We start from the raw sequence: 17,723 nt of genomic DNA, 5'->3' as shown, positions 1-17,723 counted from the left end.
AAGCTCCCTGGGTGTAAATGTGTTTCCTAGATGAGAAGTTGACATTGTCCCAGATTACAACTAAACCAGGTAAAGACAACATGACAACATCATGACTATGATGTCATCTTTAACATATCTGGTCATTTAAATCACAGAAAGATGTATTTTTCTGGTTGCTAAAAAGATGTGGACAAAATGTCCTTCTGCAACCAGAATACAACCTGACTCATTGACTGCAACCTGTTTTGCACACAGGGTAAATACAGTACAACATACTATATGTTACATACAACTGGCTTAGAGAAAGATAGAGAAGATAGAAAAGATAGAAAGAGAAAGAGAGATATGGGAAAGGTCTCACATGTCGGTGAGAGAGAATCAAAGAGTTTCTGACTTTGAGCAGATGGCACACACTAACAACTGGAGAAGAGACCACATCAATGGGGCAAGTGGAAGGGGCCACAACAGCCAGCTCAGGAAATACATTAAACTATAAACACACTGCAACAGGCGCTCTGCACAGGAAATATTTTAAACTGCATTACCCACACTGCAACAGGCGCTCTGCACAGGAAATATTTTAAACTGCATTACCCACACTGCAACAGGCGCTCTGCACAGGAAATATTTTAAACTGCATTACCCACACTGCAACAGGCGCTCTGCACAGGAAATATTTTAAACTGCATTACCCACACTGCAACAGCCGCTCTACTCAGGAAATAATTTTAACTACATTACCCACACTGCAACAGCCGCTCTACTCAGGAAATCATTTTAACTACATTACCCACACTGCAACAGCCGCTCTACTCAGGAAATACTTTAAAGTACATTACCCACACATGTAACAGCAATACAACAGCAAAAGCCTACAGATGTCCCACACATAAATCTATTATCCTGCCAGCTTTAGGATGGCTGTGGCAAACACACACACACACACACACACATTCCAGAGCATGGTGCTTTCACACACACTCTATAGTCACTGCCTTTGATGTGAGTGTGGGAACGTTCAGGGAGGGAGAGAGGGAGGGGGGAGAGAGGGAGAGAGTGAGAGGGGAGAGAGACAGAGGGGAGAGAGACAGAGGGGAGAGAGACAGAGGGGAGAGAGACAGAGGGGAGAGAGACAGAGGGGAGAGAGACAGAGGGGAGAGAGGGAGAGAGGGAGAGAGGGAGAGGGGAGAGAGGGAGAGGGGAGAGAGGGAGAGGGGAGAGAGGGAGAGAGGGAGAGGGGAGAGAGGGAGAGGGGAGAGAGGGAGAGGGGAGAGAGGGAGAGAGGGAGAGGGGAGAGAGGGAGAGAGGGAGAGGGGAGAGAGTGTGAGGGGAGAGAGTGAGAGGGGAGAGAGTGAGAGGGGAGAGACAGAGGGGAGAGAGGGAGAGGGGAGAGAGTGAGAGGGGAGAGACTGAGAGGGGAGAGACTGAGAGGGGAGAGACTGAGAGGGGAGAGACTGAGAGGGGAGAGAGTGAGAGGGGAGAGAGTGAGAGGGGAGAGAGTGAGAGGGGAGAGAGTGAGAGGGGAGAGAGTGAGAGGGGAGAGAGAGAGAGTGAGAGGGGAGAGAGTGAGAGGGGAGAGAGTGAGAGGGGAGAGAGTGAGAGGGGAGAGACAGAGGGGAGAGAGACAGAGGGGAGAGAGACAGAGGGGAGAGAGACAGAGGGGAGAGAGACAGAGGGGAGAGAGGGAGAGAGGGAGAGAGGGAGAGAGGGAGAGGGGAGAGAGTGCGAGAGGGGAGAGAGTGCGAGAGGGGAGAGAGTGAGAGGGGAGAGAGTGAGAGGGGAGAGAGTGAGAGGGGAGAGAGTGTGAGGGGAGAGAGTGTGAGGGGAGAGAGTGTGAGGGGAGAGAGTGTGAGGGGAGAGAGTGTGAGGGGAGAGAGTGAGAGGGGAGAGAGTGAGAGGGGAGAGAGGGAGAGAGAGGGGAGAGACTGAGAGGGGAGAGAGGGAGAGGGGAGAGAGTGAGAGGGGAGAGACTGAGAGGGGAGAGAGTGAGAGGGGAGAGAGTGAGAGGGGAGAGGGGAGAGAGTGAGAGGGGAGAGGGGAGAGAGTGAGTAGGGAGAGAGTGAGAGTGAGAGAGGAGAGAGTGAGAGGGGAGAGAGTGAGAGGGGAGAAGTGAGAGAGTGAGAGGGGAGAGAGTGAGAGGGGAGAGAGTGAGAGGGGAGAGACTGAGAGGGGAGAGAGTGAGAGGGGAGAGTGATAGGGGAGAGAGGGAGAGAGAGGGGAGAGAGACAGAGGGGAGAGAGACAGAGGGGAGAGAGACAGAGGGGAGAGAGACAGAGGGGAGAGAGACAGAGGGGAGAGAGACAGAGGGGAGAGAGTGAGAGGGGAGAGAGTGAGAGGGGAGAGAGTGAGAGGGGAGAGAGTGAGAGGGGAGAGAGGGAGAGGGGAGAGAGGGAGAGGGGAGAGAGAGGGGAGAGAGGGGAGAGAGTGAGAGGGGAGAGAGTGAGAGGGGAGAGAGGGAGAGGGGAGAGAGTGAGAGGGGAGAGAGTGAGAGGGGAGAGAGGGAGAGGGGAGAGAGGGAGAGGGGAGAGACAGAGGGGAGAGAGGGAGAGGGGAGAGACAGAGGGGAGAGACAGAGGGGAGAGAGTGAGAGGGGAGAGGGTGAGAGGGGAGAGAGTGAGAGGGGAGAGGGGAGAGAGTGAGAGGGAAGAGAGTGAGAGGGGAGAGAAGGTAAGGGGAAAATAATTAAGTGGATCAAAAACTAGTGGCATAACATTTTATATTATTGGTCCACGGGACCCTTCGTTATCTTTATCGGGAATACAGGAAGGAGCTTGGTTGGGAAGTCCCGGGATACCTGCCACCGGTATTGAACCCTAGACAGAGCGAGTGCAGTCAGAGCAGTGTGTATACCACAGTACTCCAGTCAAACAGAGGTTACTTTATATAAAACTCCAGTCTCTGTAATACGCACGCACACACACACACACACACACACACAACACACACACACACAACACACACACACACACACTGCTCTGAGGTCTCAGTAATCACACTCTATAAAGAACAGCTCAAACGGTCTTCAAACACACTGCTTCACCCCAACTCTCAATAAACCCAGTGACCTGAGCGTGTGTGTGTGTGTGTGTGTGTGTGTGTGTGTGTGTGTGTGGTCGTAGTGGGGGGTCTGTTCCAAGGACCTCTCCTGTCTGCTTCCTCAACCTGAGTGTGCAGAGTAACACCCCCTATACACACAGACACACTGTCTAACCCTAAAGCCTGTCGCATGCTATCTAGTCCAAACACCTCCTGCATATATTATGAGGAGATTTAGAGAAGTTGTTATTCCTTCTTGTGTTCGGCAGTAGTTTGTTTCCCCCCGCTGTTCTTTTTCTCTCGGGGCAAGTCGAAGTTCAGTAGCTGAAGTCTACACCCCTTCGTCTGTGATAGGTCGACGGTAGAGATGGGAACTATGTATGGATTTTTCTATGAAGTGTTTGTTGTCATTCAACGTGAGACGAATAGTTTTCATGCACATTTTGATCACTTGAATTGCACCAAATGTCTTTGGTGTAAAATTGCATGACTGGGGCCTCCCGAGTGGTGCAGTGGTCTAAGGTACTGCATCGCAGTGCTAGCTGTGCCACTAGAAATTCTGGGTTTGAGTCCAGGCTCTGTCGCAGCTGGCCACGACCAGGAGACCCATGGGGAGGCGCACAATTGGCCCAGCGTCGTCCGGATTAGGGGAGGGTTTGGCAGGCAGGGATGTCCTTGTCTCATCGCGGGCCGGGCGCAGTGCACACTGACACAGTCGCCAGTTGTACGGTGTTTCCTCCGACACATTGGTGCGGCTGGTTTCTGGGTTAAATGGGCATTGTCTCAAGAAGCAGTGCGGCTTGGTTGGGTTGTGTTTCGGAGTTCACACGGCTCTCGACCTTCGCCTCTCCTGAGTCCGTACGGGAGTTGCAGCGATGAGACAAGACTAACTACCAATGGGTATTCTAAAATATTTGTATAATAATTGCACGACTGAGACCTCTGTAAAAACACAAAAATGTATTGCATATTTCTTGATTTATCTTAAGATTAATTCGGACTATTTTGAGGAAGTGTTACTGGCTACGTTGTTGCAACAGTGTCTCGAGAGGGACAAACAACAGCATTGACACATTTTTTCAAGTTTTTCAAGCAAATGTATTTTATGACCAAATCACCACCTAGTGGCCTCATGGGTGGAATGTTATTCATATTTTTCATCATTTCACAATTAATCAAAATTATATTTTTTAAAATATATATAAATATGTGTCGCTATGTCAAATGGTTTTGTTATACACTATACTGTATATACAAAAGTATGTGGACAACCCTTCAAATGAGTGGATTTGGCTGTTTCAGCCACACCCGTTGCTGACAGGTGTATAAAATTGAGCACACAGCCATGCAATCGCCATAGACAAACATTAGCAGTAGAATGGTCTTACTGAAGAGCTCAGTGACTTTCAACGTGGCACCGTCATAGGATGCCACCTTTCCAACAAGTCAGTTCGTCAAATTTCTACCCTGCTAGACCTGCCCCGGTCAACTCTGAAGTGCTGTTATTGTAAAGTGGAAACGTCTAGGAGCAACAGCGGTAGGCCACACAAGCTCACAGAACGGGACCGCCGAGTGCTGAAGTGCGTAGTGTGTAAAAATCATCTGTCCTTGGTTGCTCGGCTGGAGTGGTGTAAAGCTCGCCGCCATTGGACTCTAGAGCAGTGGAAACGCGTTCTCTGAAGCGATGAATCACGCTTCACCACCTGGCAGTCCAACGGACAAATCTGGGTTTGGCAGATGCCAGCAGAATGCTAACTGCCCAAAGTAATGTCAACAACATACAATGACATTCTAGACTATTCTGTGCTTCCAACTTTGTGGCAACAGTTTGGGGAAGGCCTTTTCCTGTTTCAGCATGACAATGTCCCTGTGCACAAAGTGAGGTCCATACAGAAATGGTTTGTTGAGATCGGTAGTTGTGGAAGAACTTGACAGGCGTACACAGAGCCCTGACCTCACCTTAGGGATGAACTGGAATGCCGACTGCAAGCCAGGCCTAATCGCCCAACATCGGTACCCGATACCACTAATGCTCTTGTGGCTGAATGGAAGCAAGTCCCCGCAGCAATGTTCCAACATCTAGTGGAAAGTCTTCCCAGATGAATGGAGGCTGTTATAGCAGCAAAGGGGGGGCCAACTCCATATTAATGCCCATGATTTTGGAATGAGATGTTTGACCAGCAGGTGTCCACATACTTTTGGTCATGTAGTATATTTCCGTCTTCTGTCATGTATATGAAGGATACAATTGGGATGCAAACTCAAAATGTAATACATTTCAACTCTATATCTGACATGGTGCAGGTGTCTCCTTTTTAAGCCCACAACCATGTGTGTGAAGGTGAATACTTGTTTCAAAGTAGATTTGTTTAAGACTACCAAGAAACACTCTGTGTGACCCTGATTCAGCCCACTGCAGTATAAGGTTATTAATGGAGTATGCGACCACAGACGTTGGCTTTCGCCTCGCCAAGTTCTGCTAGGAGCAAACAGAACCTGGTCTGCAGGTGCCTTAACCCATACGCTGTCTGGCCCAACCTGTACCTGACACTGGGCTGGAAACCTATCCTACCCACTCAGAGACTCTGGCAGTACAACCACATCTTCTCCCTGCCTGCCTGTCTGTCTGGGTGTCTGTCTGTCTCTTTGGCATCTGACAAAATCTCTGAGACCTAATTGAATTACACACTGGGTGGAGGATGAGGATTGGGGTAATTAGCTAGAATAACATAGAGGGGGTAGGGGAGCGGGGCTGTCTGAGCCAAGACTGTACTGTCTGAAAGAGACCCTTCATCAGAGAGAGAGAGAGGTGGGGGGTGGGGGAAAGAAGAGAAAGAGAGAGAAAGACAAAGGCCCTATTCAGGGAGGGGGGTTTACATCTCACTCTGTTGTGATGTCATCAGAGTGAGACACACCCTTGGAGTTACAGGAATCCCCCTGGTCTATGATAGCTTGTTATATTCCAGTATGTTTAAAGTACAACACAAGCCATCGAATATCACACACACACACACATCTAGCTAAGCACAGTGTTGTGATGTCAACAGAGAACAGGGATGAGGTCATCAAAACGAGACAGGTGTAACTGGGGCTTAGGGTTGTGATGTCATAAGCGTGCGACCTACCCTGGATGCATTGCAGCGAGCCGTCCTCCGCTCTGATGGTGAAGGTCTCCCCTGGATTCACCTGTACCAGGATCACCTGCCGAGACCAGAGAGACAGATCAGACAAAACACAACGATAACAGACCGGTTCAGACACAGCACAATGATAACAGACCGGTTCAGACAAAACACAATGATAACAGACCGGTTCAGACAAAACACAACGATAACAGACCGGTTCAGACAAAACACAACGATAACAGACCGGTTCAGACACAGCACAATGATAACAGACCGGTTCAGACACAGCACAATGATAACAGACCGGTTCAGACACAGCACAATGATAACAGACCGGTTCAGACAAAACACAACGATAACAGACCGGTTCAGACAAAACACAACGATAACAGACCGGTTCAGACAAAACACAACGATAACAGACCGGTTCAGACAAAACACAACGATAACAGACCGGTTCAGACAAAACACAAAGATGACAGACCGGTTCAGACAAAACACAACGATAACAGACCGGTTCAGACACAGCACAACGATAACAAACCGGTTCAGACAAAACACAACGATAACAGACCGGTTCAGACACAGCATATCGATCACAGACATACATGAGAAGGAAACAAAGACGTTACTCACACTCAGTCAGGACACACACACACACACACTCTGACAGCCCCCAGGCCTCAAACACTGAAGACCACTGCATATTTTGGGGGCTGTTTGAGTGTGAAGCATCTTACCGTCATGGTGTCCATGTGGAGGTTGCTGAGACTGTGGCTGTAGACATGGAACACATGTCCTGCCATGGCACATTCATACACACCACACACACACACACAAACCCACCACACAGACACACAAACCACGCAAACACACACTACACGTGCTACAGGTGTGTCTTCTTCCCAGCCCGTTCATATCCCCTCCTGTTCAATCTGCGTCTTCCCATAGTGACGTTAAGCTGCTCTCTCCCTTTCCCCTCACACGCAAACGGACACACACACTTCCTGCATTGTCTGCTGCTGCTGTTGCTATGGGAACCATGGCGCGTACTAGCGGGCGGCCCAGGTTTACAGAGGAGAGCCTCATCACATAGAGACACGATGTAGTGATACAGCACTCCATCCACGAACAAACAGTATGTTCACGTGTTATGTCTTCAATTGTTATCTCAGGGCTTTTTCCTCTACAGGTAGACAACACACACACACACACACACACACACACACACACACACACACACACAGCCCGTCTCTGTGTCTGGGTCTTCTGCAGATAGTCATCTGACCAGCCTGTCTGACAGTCATCTATGAACTCTAGTAGGAACCTTCTTTATTGGGTGTTACAATGAAAACGCTCCTTAAGGATTTCCCTCAGGGAAGGGCTTGAGGGGGACACCTCCTTCACACTAGCCGAACTGCGTTTGGCATTTGTACAATGTGCGTGTGTGTTTGTGTTACCAACCTGTTGCGCTGCGTCTCCATTAACCATGTGTTGCATCAGCGGCAGCTCCCCGTTCAGCCGCGGAGGCGGAGCTAAGTCCATAAGCTGGTCGGTCATCATCATAGTGACGTACATTCATGGATACACACACTGGCCTGGCCTACCTTTAGAGAGAGTGAGAGAGAGAGACCAAGCAAGAGAGAGCGAGAGATTGAAGGGAGGAAAGAGAGAGAGAGAGAGAGGAGAGAGAGAGAGAGTTCAATTCTACATTACTACATAAATGACAGAGTAGACATACAGGCTGGTCTGGCCTACAGAGAGAGAGAGAGAGAGAGAGAGAGTTAAATTCTACATTACTACATAAATGACAGAGTAGACATACAGGCTGGTCTGGCCTACAGAGAGAGAGAGTTAAATTCTACATTACTACATAAATGACAGAGTAGACATACAGGCTGGTCTGGCCTACAGAGAGAGAGAGTTAAATTCTACATTACTACATAAATGACAGAGTAGACATACAGACTGGTCTGGCCTACAGAGAGAGAGATCAAAGGCCTATGGCCTCAATGTTCATTGAAACAAACTGTACATCACAAACTGTTCCATGAGATCACACACACACACACACAGAACCACTTCAGCACTACACTACAGCCCGCCCCCCCACCCTACACACACACACCACTCTCTGGAGGCAGGTGAGGTAGGTGTTGTAACTGGGGGCTGCTGAGTGATATCACTACTAAAGAGCTGTTGACTAATGACTATAGGAGCAATGCTGCTGTTGACACAGACACACACAAACACAAAGACAGACACCCTAGGGCTGGCCTAAAAATCCTATCGCAATGTTTTCACATTTATGGGCAAATCACGATTTACATATCTATTTTTTTAAAATGTTTTCTCTAAATAAGCTTTGCTGTACAATTAATGGTGAAATACACTGCATTTAAACAGTCAGCAATAATCAAATTAATTCAGGGCTTGTGTTTTGTAGTTTCGGTTTTTGTGCTATGTGTATTATTGTTATTACGGGTCTCGTCCCGTGTATTGTTATTATGGGTCTCGTCCAGTGTATTGTTATTACGGGTCTCGTCCCGTGTATTGTTATTATGGGTCTCGTCCCGTGTATTGTTATTATGGGTCTCGTCCAGTGTATTGTTATTACGGGTCTCGTCCAGTGTATTGTTATTACGGGTCTCGTCCCGTGTATTGTTATTATGGGTCTCGTCCCGTGTATTGTTATTATGGGTCTCGTCCAGTGTATTGTTATTACGGGTCTCGTCCCGTGTATTGTTATTACGGGTCTCGTCCAGTGTATTGTTATTACGGGTCTCGTCCCGTGTATTGTTATTATGGGTCTCGTCCCGTGTATTGTTATTATGGGTCTCGTCCAGTGTATTGTTATTACGGGTCTCGTCCAGTGTATTGTTATTACGGGTCTCGTCCCGTGTATTGTTATTATGGGTCTCGTCCCGTGTATTGTTATTATGGGTCTCGTCCAGTGTATTGTTATTACGGGTCTCGTCCCGTGTATTGTTATTACGGGTCTCGTCCCGTGTATTGTTATTACGGGTCTCGTCCAGTGTATTGTTATTACGGGTCTCGTCCCGTGTATTGTTATTATGGGTCTCGTCCAGTGTATTGTTATTATGGGTCTCGTCCAGTGTATTGTTATTACGGGTCTCGTCCCGTGTATTGTTATTATGGGTCTCGTCCAGTGTATTGTTATTACGGGTCTCGTCCCGTGTATTGTTATTATGGGTCTCGTCCAGTGTATTGTTATTACGGGTCTCGTCCAGTGTATTGTTATTATGGGTCTCGTCCAGTGTATTGTTATTACGGGTCTCGTCCAGTGTATTGTTATTATGGGTCTCGTCCAGTGTATTGTTATTACGGGTCTCGTCCAGTGTATTGTTATTACGGGTCTCGTCCAGTGTATTGTTATTACGGGTCTCGTCCAGTGTATTGTTATTATGGGTCTCGTCCCGTGTATTGTTATTATGGGTCTCGTCCCGTGTATTGTTATTATGGGTCTCGTCCCGTGTAATCTTTAGAGGTTTATCCTCGCTCTTTTGTTTGGGTTACATCCCTGTGTTTTTGTATATGTTTGTTTTGGGCTTCGTCCCCGTGCCTTTTCATGGCATGTTGTATTTTGGGTGGAGTAATAAAACCCCTATTACATATTCCTGCACCTGTCTCCGATCCTTATACAACGTGACAGAATAACCGACCCTAAATGGAGACAGCAGGAATGGCCTGTCTAACGCTGTTGCAACGTCCCTGTGGTCGTCCCCGAGGCCGGTGTCATTCCGATGCACCACGTCCCTGTGGTCGTCCCCGAGGCCGGTGTCATTCCAATGCACCACGTCCCTGTGTTCGTCCCCGAGGCCGGTGTCGTTCCGATGCACCACGTCCCTGTGGTCGTCCCCGAGGCCGGTGTCGTTCCGATGCACCACGTCCCTCTGGTCGTCCCCGAGGCCAGTGTCGTTCCAAAGGCACCACGTCCCTGTGGTCGTCCCCGAGGCCAGTGTCATTCCAAAGGCACCACGTCCCTGTGGTCGTCCCTGTGGTCGTCCCTGTGGTCGTCCCCGAGGCCTGTGTCGTTCCGTTGCTGGTGCAGCGCATCGGGAGCTTTCCACAACCATAAGACCCACTAATAATGTCATTACTTATTATCAAAATAGTTTAATCTGCTATTTTTGCTGCAATAATCACTGGCTTTCAAGTCTGTCTATGGAAATGCCCCCTTTTTTCAAATTTTTACTAGAACCATAAATGATGCACGTTCACTAATAACGACTAACTTCTTGTAACAGGTATTATAGAAAAGGAACACAGGTCTCATCAACAATCTCTCAAGCACAAGCCCTTGTGCTAGTTAGTAGCCAGCTAATCTTTATATTTCAAGTTTAGCCAACTTGGATGTATTTTCTAGCTAACAAGGAAGAAGTAACAGTTGAATCGTTGTGAACACACCCTTCTGTCCGTCTCCAACTGTTTGACCAGCATGCTAGCCGGTCCACTTTGTTCAGATGTTGAAATCAAGTGGCCAACCTTACTTCTCAGGATAAGAACGAGTTGCCAATTCCTTATATAATTGTGTTTAATGCGTATTGCACATTTATAAAACACAGACTAGACAGCTAGTGTTTCTCTTTGGCTAAAGCGCTGCTAGCGGAACCTGGTACTGCAATGCCGCGCGCGACAAACTGTGCGTACATTTTCCAGAATCAGTGTTCATTGATACTCTCGTTTAGTAGCGTCTGCCCTTCACCCTGTATGAGGAGTTGAGATATGACAAGGGTATCGGTAGAAAGTTAACTTCTCCTCTAGCACAGTAAAATAACTTTCCTGTGCGTTTCCGTGTCCATATGAGCGAGTTGAAACCACTTGTCAGAGAGGAAAAAGTCATCTCTCTCATCATATTTGTTGTTGTGAGTGGCAGGGGGGGGGGGGGGCTTGGTGTGTGTAAACAAAGAGCAAGAGGCGAAGCGAGACGTTTCACTTTCGCCAAACTCTGTCCAAAATAAGCCCAATTCGTGTCTTATGGGCATATTTTGGACCTAAGCTTATCACCTGCCTTCACGACTTTGGAACAACGACTCCCATTGTCAGGGAGACATGAGCATCTGGTCATTATATACAGATCTCTGGTGTAAATGGGAAGGCAACACACAGCACAGAAGGAGCGAAGGAGACATGCGGACATAAAAACTATTTGGAATATACGCAAAAACATACATTCAAATTAATTGGATATATCGCCCTGGCCTAACACACACACACTCACACACACTCACACTCACACACACTCACACACACTCACACACACTCACACACACACGCACATGCCACAGGAGAGAAAGAGGAACAGAGAGAAACAAAGGGAGTGAGAGGAGGCGAGATGTAAGGAGAGATGGTGCACTGTCTGCAAAAGTAATGTGGCTGAATTAGACAGAACTGATGACCCTATTCTGATGCAGCGTTTCACACACACACACACACATACGGAAACACTCACACACATGGAAACACACACACACACACACACACACACACACACACACACACACACACGGAAACACACACACACACGGAAACCCACACACACACGGAAACCCACACACACACATACGGAAACACACACACACGGCAACACACACACACACACACACACACACGGAAACTCACACACACACGGAAACACACACACACACGGAAATCCACACACACACGGAAATCCACACACACACATAATTCCTTTCCTAGTGTACTGTATAAGGGCCGATATTGATTTCCAGAGAGGATAAAAAGTCTGATTGAAAAATTCCACAGGAACACAATCATCCACTTGTCTGGAGTGTGTGTGTGTATGTGTGTGTCTGCTGTTAGACAGAGAGTCCTGTGTAAGAGCGCCTCTCTAATACAACATTAAACATGAGACACCAAGGTGTCATACATCCACACACTTCCCCACAGATAAAGAGAACATAGTCATTCAGAACCTGACCTCAGCATACCACAGTCATCACACACACACACACACACGTCAGCTTGTCACTCCTGACCCGAGGCTTCTAATCCACCTAACAGACTGTCTGACCCACATCAAGTCTCCCCCACATGACAGAGGGGGAGAGAGAGAGAACTTTTGTGAGTGTTTACCGTTTAATCTGTATTGTTTCATTCACTTTTGTTTATTATCTATTTCACTTGTTTCCTATGCCATATGTTTCCCCTTGAATTGAATTGAGAGAGAGAGAGAGAGAGAGAAGGGGAAAGGAACAACTGCAGTGCTACTCGAAGTGAAAGAAGGAATGAAGGATTGAAAAAAGGGAGACATGAGCTCTACATGTAGGTATGCATACTGCTAGCTGTTTCCTCCGGCGCGTGTGTGTGTGTGTGTGTGTGTGTGTGTGTGTGTGTGTGTGTGTGTGTTTACAGTAGAGCAAGGAGCCAAATGCTAGCAGACGGGGTGAGATGACATCACTAGGGCCTGGAGTTTTTCCTAGACCATAACACTAGCAACTGAAACGTTCCTCTCATCCCTCACACCATATGACCTGCCCAGGGAAAACTCCAGGCTCCAGACATTATCAATGACAACAACACTTCAGCCAACCACAGATCAATAGCTAGAGAAACGCACAATCAATCAATCAATCAAATGTATTTATGAAGCCCTTCTTACATCAGCCGATGTCACAGCGTACAGAAACCCAGCCTGAAACCCCAAACAGCAAGCAATGCAGGTGTAGAAGCACGGTGGCTAGGAAATCATCACTTAAACACAAAGGGTGACGCCTTGCAGCCTTTCCTCCTCTAGAGGATAACTATCATGCAGGTTTTAGGGAAACAGCTTGAAAGAGGGTATTGTGCCGTGTACTGGTTACTACTACTCTACACATGGTGGGAAACTGTCCCATTCAACTGTTCTGGCCCTAAAATAAGGTATTCAGACCAGGAGAACACACACATAGGAGTACCTTTGTGAGAGAGTGGGTACAGGAGATATGAGGAGGGGGAGGGGAGAGAGAACGGGGTAAGAATGTTAACTTTGGGGAGAACACACACTCAGAGACAGAGAGGCTCTTTATAGGCGACAGGACTCTGCCACATGTGCAGTGTGTGTGTGTGTGTGTGTGTACATACTCGCTCAAAACAGAGTATGCTGTCTCTATACCTACAAGAAAGAGGGAAAGGCTGTGTGTGTGTGTGTGTGTGTGGGTATGTGCGTGCGTGTTCGTAGTTGTAGTTATTCTGCCCTGTAATTGCAGTAATGATATGTCATCCACCGAGAGGAACTCAGCACGGGTGGGGTGGAATGCCTCCACGCACACGTTTAAACAGGTCCCTATGTACACTGTGAGAGCTGAGGCCTTGGGGGTAGGCTTTCTGAGAGAGCCTTGATTTAACACCTGAGGAAGGAAATAGGACACACGCGCAGGCACGCACACACACACACATTACAACTGTAGGAAGTTGTATAAACAGACAGTACTACATATCATAATATCTTTCTAATTGTTTACGGTATGGTGGTATTTGGCAGTATTGTTCTTGAATAGTAAGCAGTGAGTGACGTTAGGGTGGCAACACACACATTCTAAGTGATTTCCATGGCTCTTTCTCCCTTCTGATTGCTTAATCAAACTTCAACCCAAAACAATTTTCAGCATTTTCAGCAATTTCTGATTTCCAGCACTCATTTGAGGTAATTTCCACACTGCCATGTAGGGCTGCATGATACAGGCCAGAAATTAGGAGGCAAAGTGGAAAGCAGCATTGTTGTCATCAACATCTTGTTGCTACATTGATCATGCAGACTGAAGAGCGTGGTGGTCTCGCGGTCACAGTGTTGCCATCTATTTCTCAGTGAGAATCGCTATTGGCTCCTTGTTTTGTCGCTAGATGACGTTTTTGCCGTTGGCGTGACGACGTCACAGCACCAATTTGCCTTGCTGTGGCACAGCTGGGGTTCCCGACATAGCGTTTTCACCCCCTCCCCGTGTGCTTCTCTGCCTTGCTGTGACTTCTGTTACTCGGACAGCTTTTCCCACCCTAGTGTGCGACAGAACCTAGTGGGCGAAGTCGCTAAATGTAATCAAAAGCATAGAAACTATCCGTGGCAAAGCTCCCAAAGGCAGCATGAAAAGTAGCTGTCTCTTTTACCAATACAAATCACTGGAGAGGTCTGAAAACTCGCTAAATATAGCGACAGTCACTAAACTGGCAACACTGCGTGGTCGAGCAACAACAACCGTGCTCCTTGAGTGACAGGGGATGCGGCTTGATGAGAGATAGGCTTGGGAGGTATCCAGATTGTCATACCGGGATATTCAGTAATACCGTCACTGAACACAAGGGGAGATATTTTCAAACCTCATTGATCCTTTGTAATCAATGCTAACAAGCACTGCGAACATTGTGCACAGTCTCTGACCTAAACTATTTTCAGTACCGACATCCAAGCTCAAAGTTTTTCTAGTCATTAAAACATTTGCTGTACCCAGAAAACAACTATTAGACAGCAAGTCTTCATCCAGCAGGGGATTCTCTGCTGTTACCAAACAACGCTTGATTTTAACAGAAGCTAACCACTTAGCTAGCTACTAAATTTGCAAACCAAACACACAGCTGCAGAGCATTTGGCACATTTTAGACAGTTAACTTAACAGTTAGAAGATGTCTACATTTAGTTGTGAATTCCATACAGTCACTAGATCACCTGGCGCACGCTGTACGCTGTCTCTGGTGGTTGTGTGCTTGTAAACAAACTCCACGTGACTGGGGACGACCGGTAAGATTCATAATGAAACATGATGTGACAGGTGAAATGAACAACTCCATGTTCTTTATCTCCTAACGTATTGTACAAGTTGACTGCAGGTATTTACTTAAAAACTAGCTACAAATATTCAAAAATGTATAAAAAAAAATTAAAAAGTCAAAACGTTCAACAGTATTGAAAAACCATCCCGTGGCTATTTCCAAATACCCCGGTTTACATTATACTGTATATACGGTATACCGCCCATGCCTAAGGAGATAAACGACTCAAGTAGCAGAGTAAACTATAAAAACAGACATGACACACGGCTCAGTGGTGTATCACATGTAACAAACCAAACATTGAAATAACGTTGCAGAGGGTAAAGTAAAAACCCAAACCGGTCTGAACATCAATACCAGTATACAGTAAAATACGGTATTCCACCCAGCCCAAGACCAGACAGACTGTTACACGTTTCTAGGTTGACGGAATCCAGGTAAATCTCCATAGAAGGCAGGAACCTAGGAAGAAACCTCTCTTTCTCCCTCTCCCATCTTTCTCCTACTCCCTGTGAATACCAGTCATTCTGTACATGATTCAGTAGACGGGGTGTGTGTGTGGTTCAGAGGGCGCTGACTTCAGACGTGTCAGTACCTGGCCAAGGAAACGACAGGATCAGCACTTCTCTCTCTCCTTTTCTTTCTATCATCTCTCCTATTTCCTTCACTCCTCTTTCCATCTCTCCTATTTCCTTCACTCCTCTTTCCATCTCTCCTATTTCCTTCACTCCTCTTTCCATCTCACCTATTTCCTTCACTCCTCTTTCCATCTCTCCTATTTCCTTCACTCCTCTTTCTATCATCTCTCTTATTTCCTTCACTCCTCTTTCCATCTCTCCTATTTCCTTCACTCCTCTTTCTATCATCTCTCCTATTTCCTTCACTCCTCTTTCCATCTCTCCTATTTCCTTCACTCCTCTTTCTATCATCTCTCCTATTTCCTTCACTCCTCTTTCCATCTCTCCTATTTCCTTCACTCCTCTTTCCATCTCTCCTATTTCCTTCACTCCTCTTTCTATCATCTCTCCTATTTCCTTCACTCCTCTTTCCATCTCTCCTATTTCCTTCACTCCTCTTTCTATCATCTCTCCTATTTCCTTCACTCCTCTTTCCATCTCTCCTATTTCCTTCACTCCTCTTTCTATCATCTCTCCTATTTCCTTCACTCCTCTTTCCATCTCTCCTATTTCCTTCACTCCTCTTTCTATCATCTCTCCTATTTCCTTCACTCCTCTTTCCATCTCTCCTATTTCCTTCACTCCTCTTTCTATCATCTCTCCTATTTCCTTCACTCCTCTTTCCATCTCACCTATTTCCTTCACTCCTCTTTCTATCATCTCTCCTATTTCCTTCACTCCTCTTTCCATCTCTCCTATTTCCTTCACTCCTCTTTCCATCTCTCCTATTTCCTTCACTCCTCTTTCTATCATCTCTCCTATTTCCTTCACTCCTCTTTCCATCTCACCTATTTCCTTCACTCCTCTTTCTATCATCTCTCCTATTTCCTTCACTCCTCTTTCCATCTCTCCTATTTCCTTCACTCCTCTTTCTATCATCTCTCCTATTTCCTTCACTCCTCTTTCCATCTCTCCTATTTCCTTCACTCCTCTTTCTATCATCTCTCCTATTTCCTTCACTCCTCTTTCCATCTCTCCTATTTCCTTCACTCCTCTTTCTATCATCTCTCCTATTTCCTTCACTCCTCTTTCTATCATCTCTCCTATTTCCTTCACTCCTCTTTCCATCTCTCCTATTTCCTTCACTCCTCTTTCCATCTCTCCTATTTCCTTCACTCCTCTTTCCATCTCTCCTATTTCCTTCACTCCTCTTTCTATCATCTCTCCTATTTCCTTCACTCCTCTTTCCATCTCACCTATTTCCTTCACTCCTCTTTCTATCATCTCTCCTATTTCCTTCACTCCTCTTTCCATCTCTCCTATTTCCTTCACTCCTCTTTCTATCATCTCTCCTATTTCCTTCACTCCTCTTTCCATCTCTCCTATTTCCTTCACTCCTCTTTCTATCATCTCTCCTATTTCCTTCACTCCTCTTTCCATCTCTCCTATTTCCTTCACTCCTCTTTCCATCTCTCCTATTTCCTTCACTCCTCTTTCCATCTCTCCTATTTCCTTCACTCCTCTTTCTATCATCTCTCCTATTTCCTTCACTCCTCTTTCCATCTCTCCTATTTCCTTCACTCCTCTTTCCATCTCTCCTATTTCCTTCACTCCTCTTTCCATCTCTCCTATTTCCTTCACTCCTCTTTCTATCATCTCTCCTATTTCCTTCACTCCTCTTTCCATCTCTCCTATTTCCTTCACTCCTCTTTCCATCTCTCCTATTTCCTTCTCTTCCATTATCTATTATTTCTTTCTCTCCTCTCACAGTCTCTCTCTCTATCTCCACTCCTCTCTCCACTTTGACTCCTCCTCTGAAACAAACACAGAACAGAGACAACTCTGACACTAGGCGTTTGATTGGCTGAAATCGGCCTCTGCTCTCTGATAGGCTGTGACAGAGTTAGAACGAGGAGGAAGAGAAGTGAAACAGCAGTGTATTCCCATGGCCAGACTGAGTTATATAACACACACAACGCCTGGTCTAAGATAACACTCACACCGCCAGACAAGGACAACTCCCTCACACACACACGGGAGAGACGAGGAGAAGGGAGGAGAGTGACCTACTGGGTTTGGAACCCTGTGTGCCACAAGACTGTATTAGCCTAAGTCTAACCATTTTCATTACACACACACTAGCATAATCAAGTAGCAGTGTTAGCATTATATTATTAGT

At 46.7% G+C, this 17,723-nt stretch overlaps 1 protein-coding gene across 3 annotated transcripts in view; it reads right to left on the bottom strand.

Annotated features, from left to right (window-relative positions):
- Nucleotides 1-17,723, bottom strand: part of LOC110495706 (fibronectin type III domain-containing protein 3B) — a 129,671-nt gene that overhangs the window by 92,347 nt on the left and 19,601 nt on the right. For 2 of the 3 annotated variants that reach the window (XM_090207959.1, XM_090207961.1), the window contains exons 2-3: nucleotides 7,608-7,750; nucleotides 6,144-6,219 (exon numbers count right to left, since the gene is read on the bottom strand). In XM_090207959.1, coding sequence (XP_090064085.1) covers nucleotides 6,144-6,219; nucleotides 7,608-7,721 — 190 coding nt within the window. In that variant the 5' untranslated portion in view covers nucleotides 7,722-7,750. The remainder of the gene's footprint in view (nucleotides 1-6,143; nucleotides 6,220-7,607; nucleotides 7,751-17,723) is intronic. The other variant, XM_090207960.1, reaches the window with a different exon arrangement.

Source organism: Oncorhynchus mykiss, chromosome 18 (assembly GCF_057628025.1).
Source record: "Oncorhynchus mykiss isolate SJ-2025 chromosome 18, ASM5762802v1, whole genome shotgun sequence".
NCBI lineage: Eukaryota > Metazoa > Chordata > Actinopteri > Salmoniformes > Salmonidae > Oncorhynchus > Oncorhynchus mykiss.
Note: the sequence above shows the minus strand (reverse complement) of the source record. Positions and strands in the feature narration are given on the sequence as shown.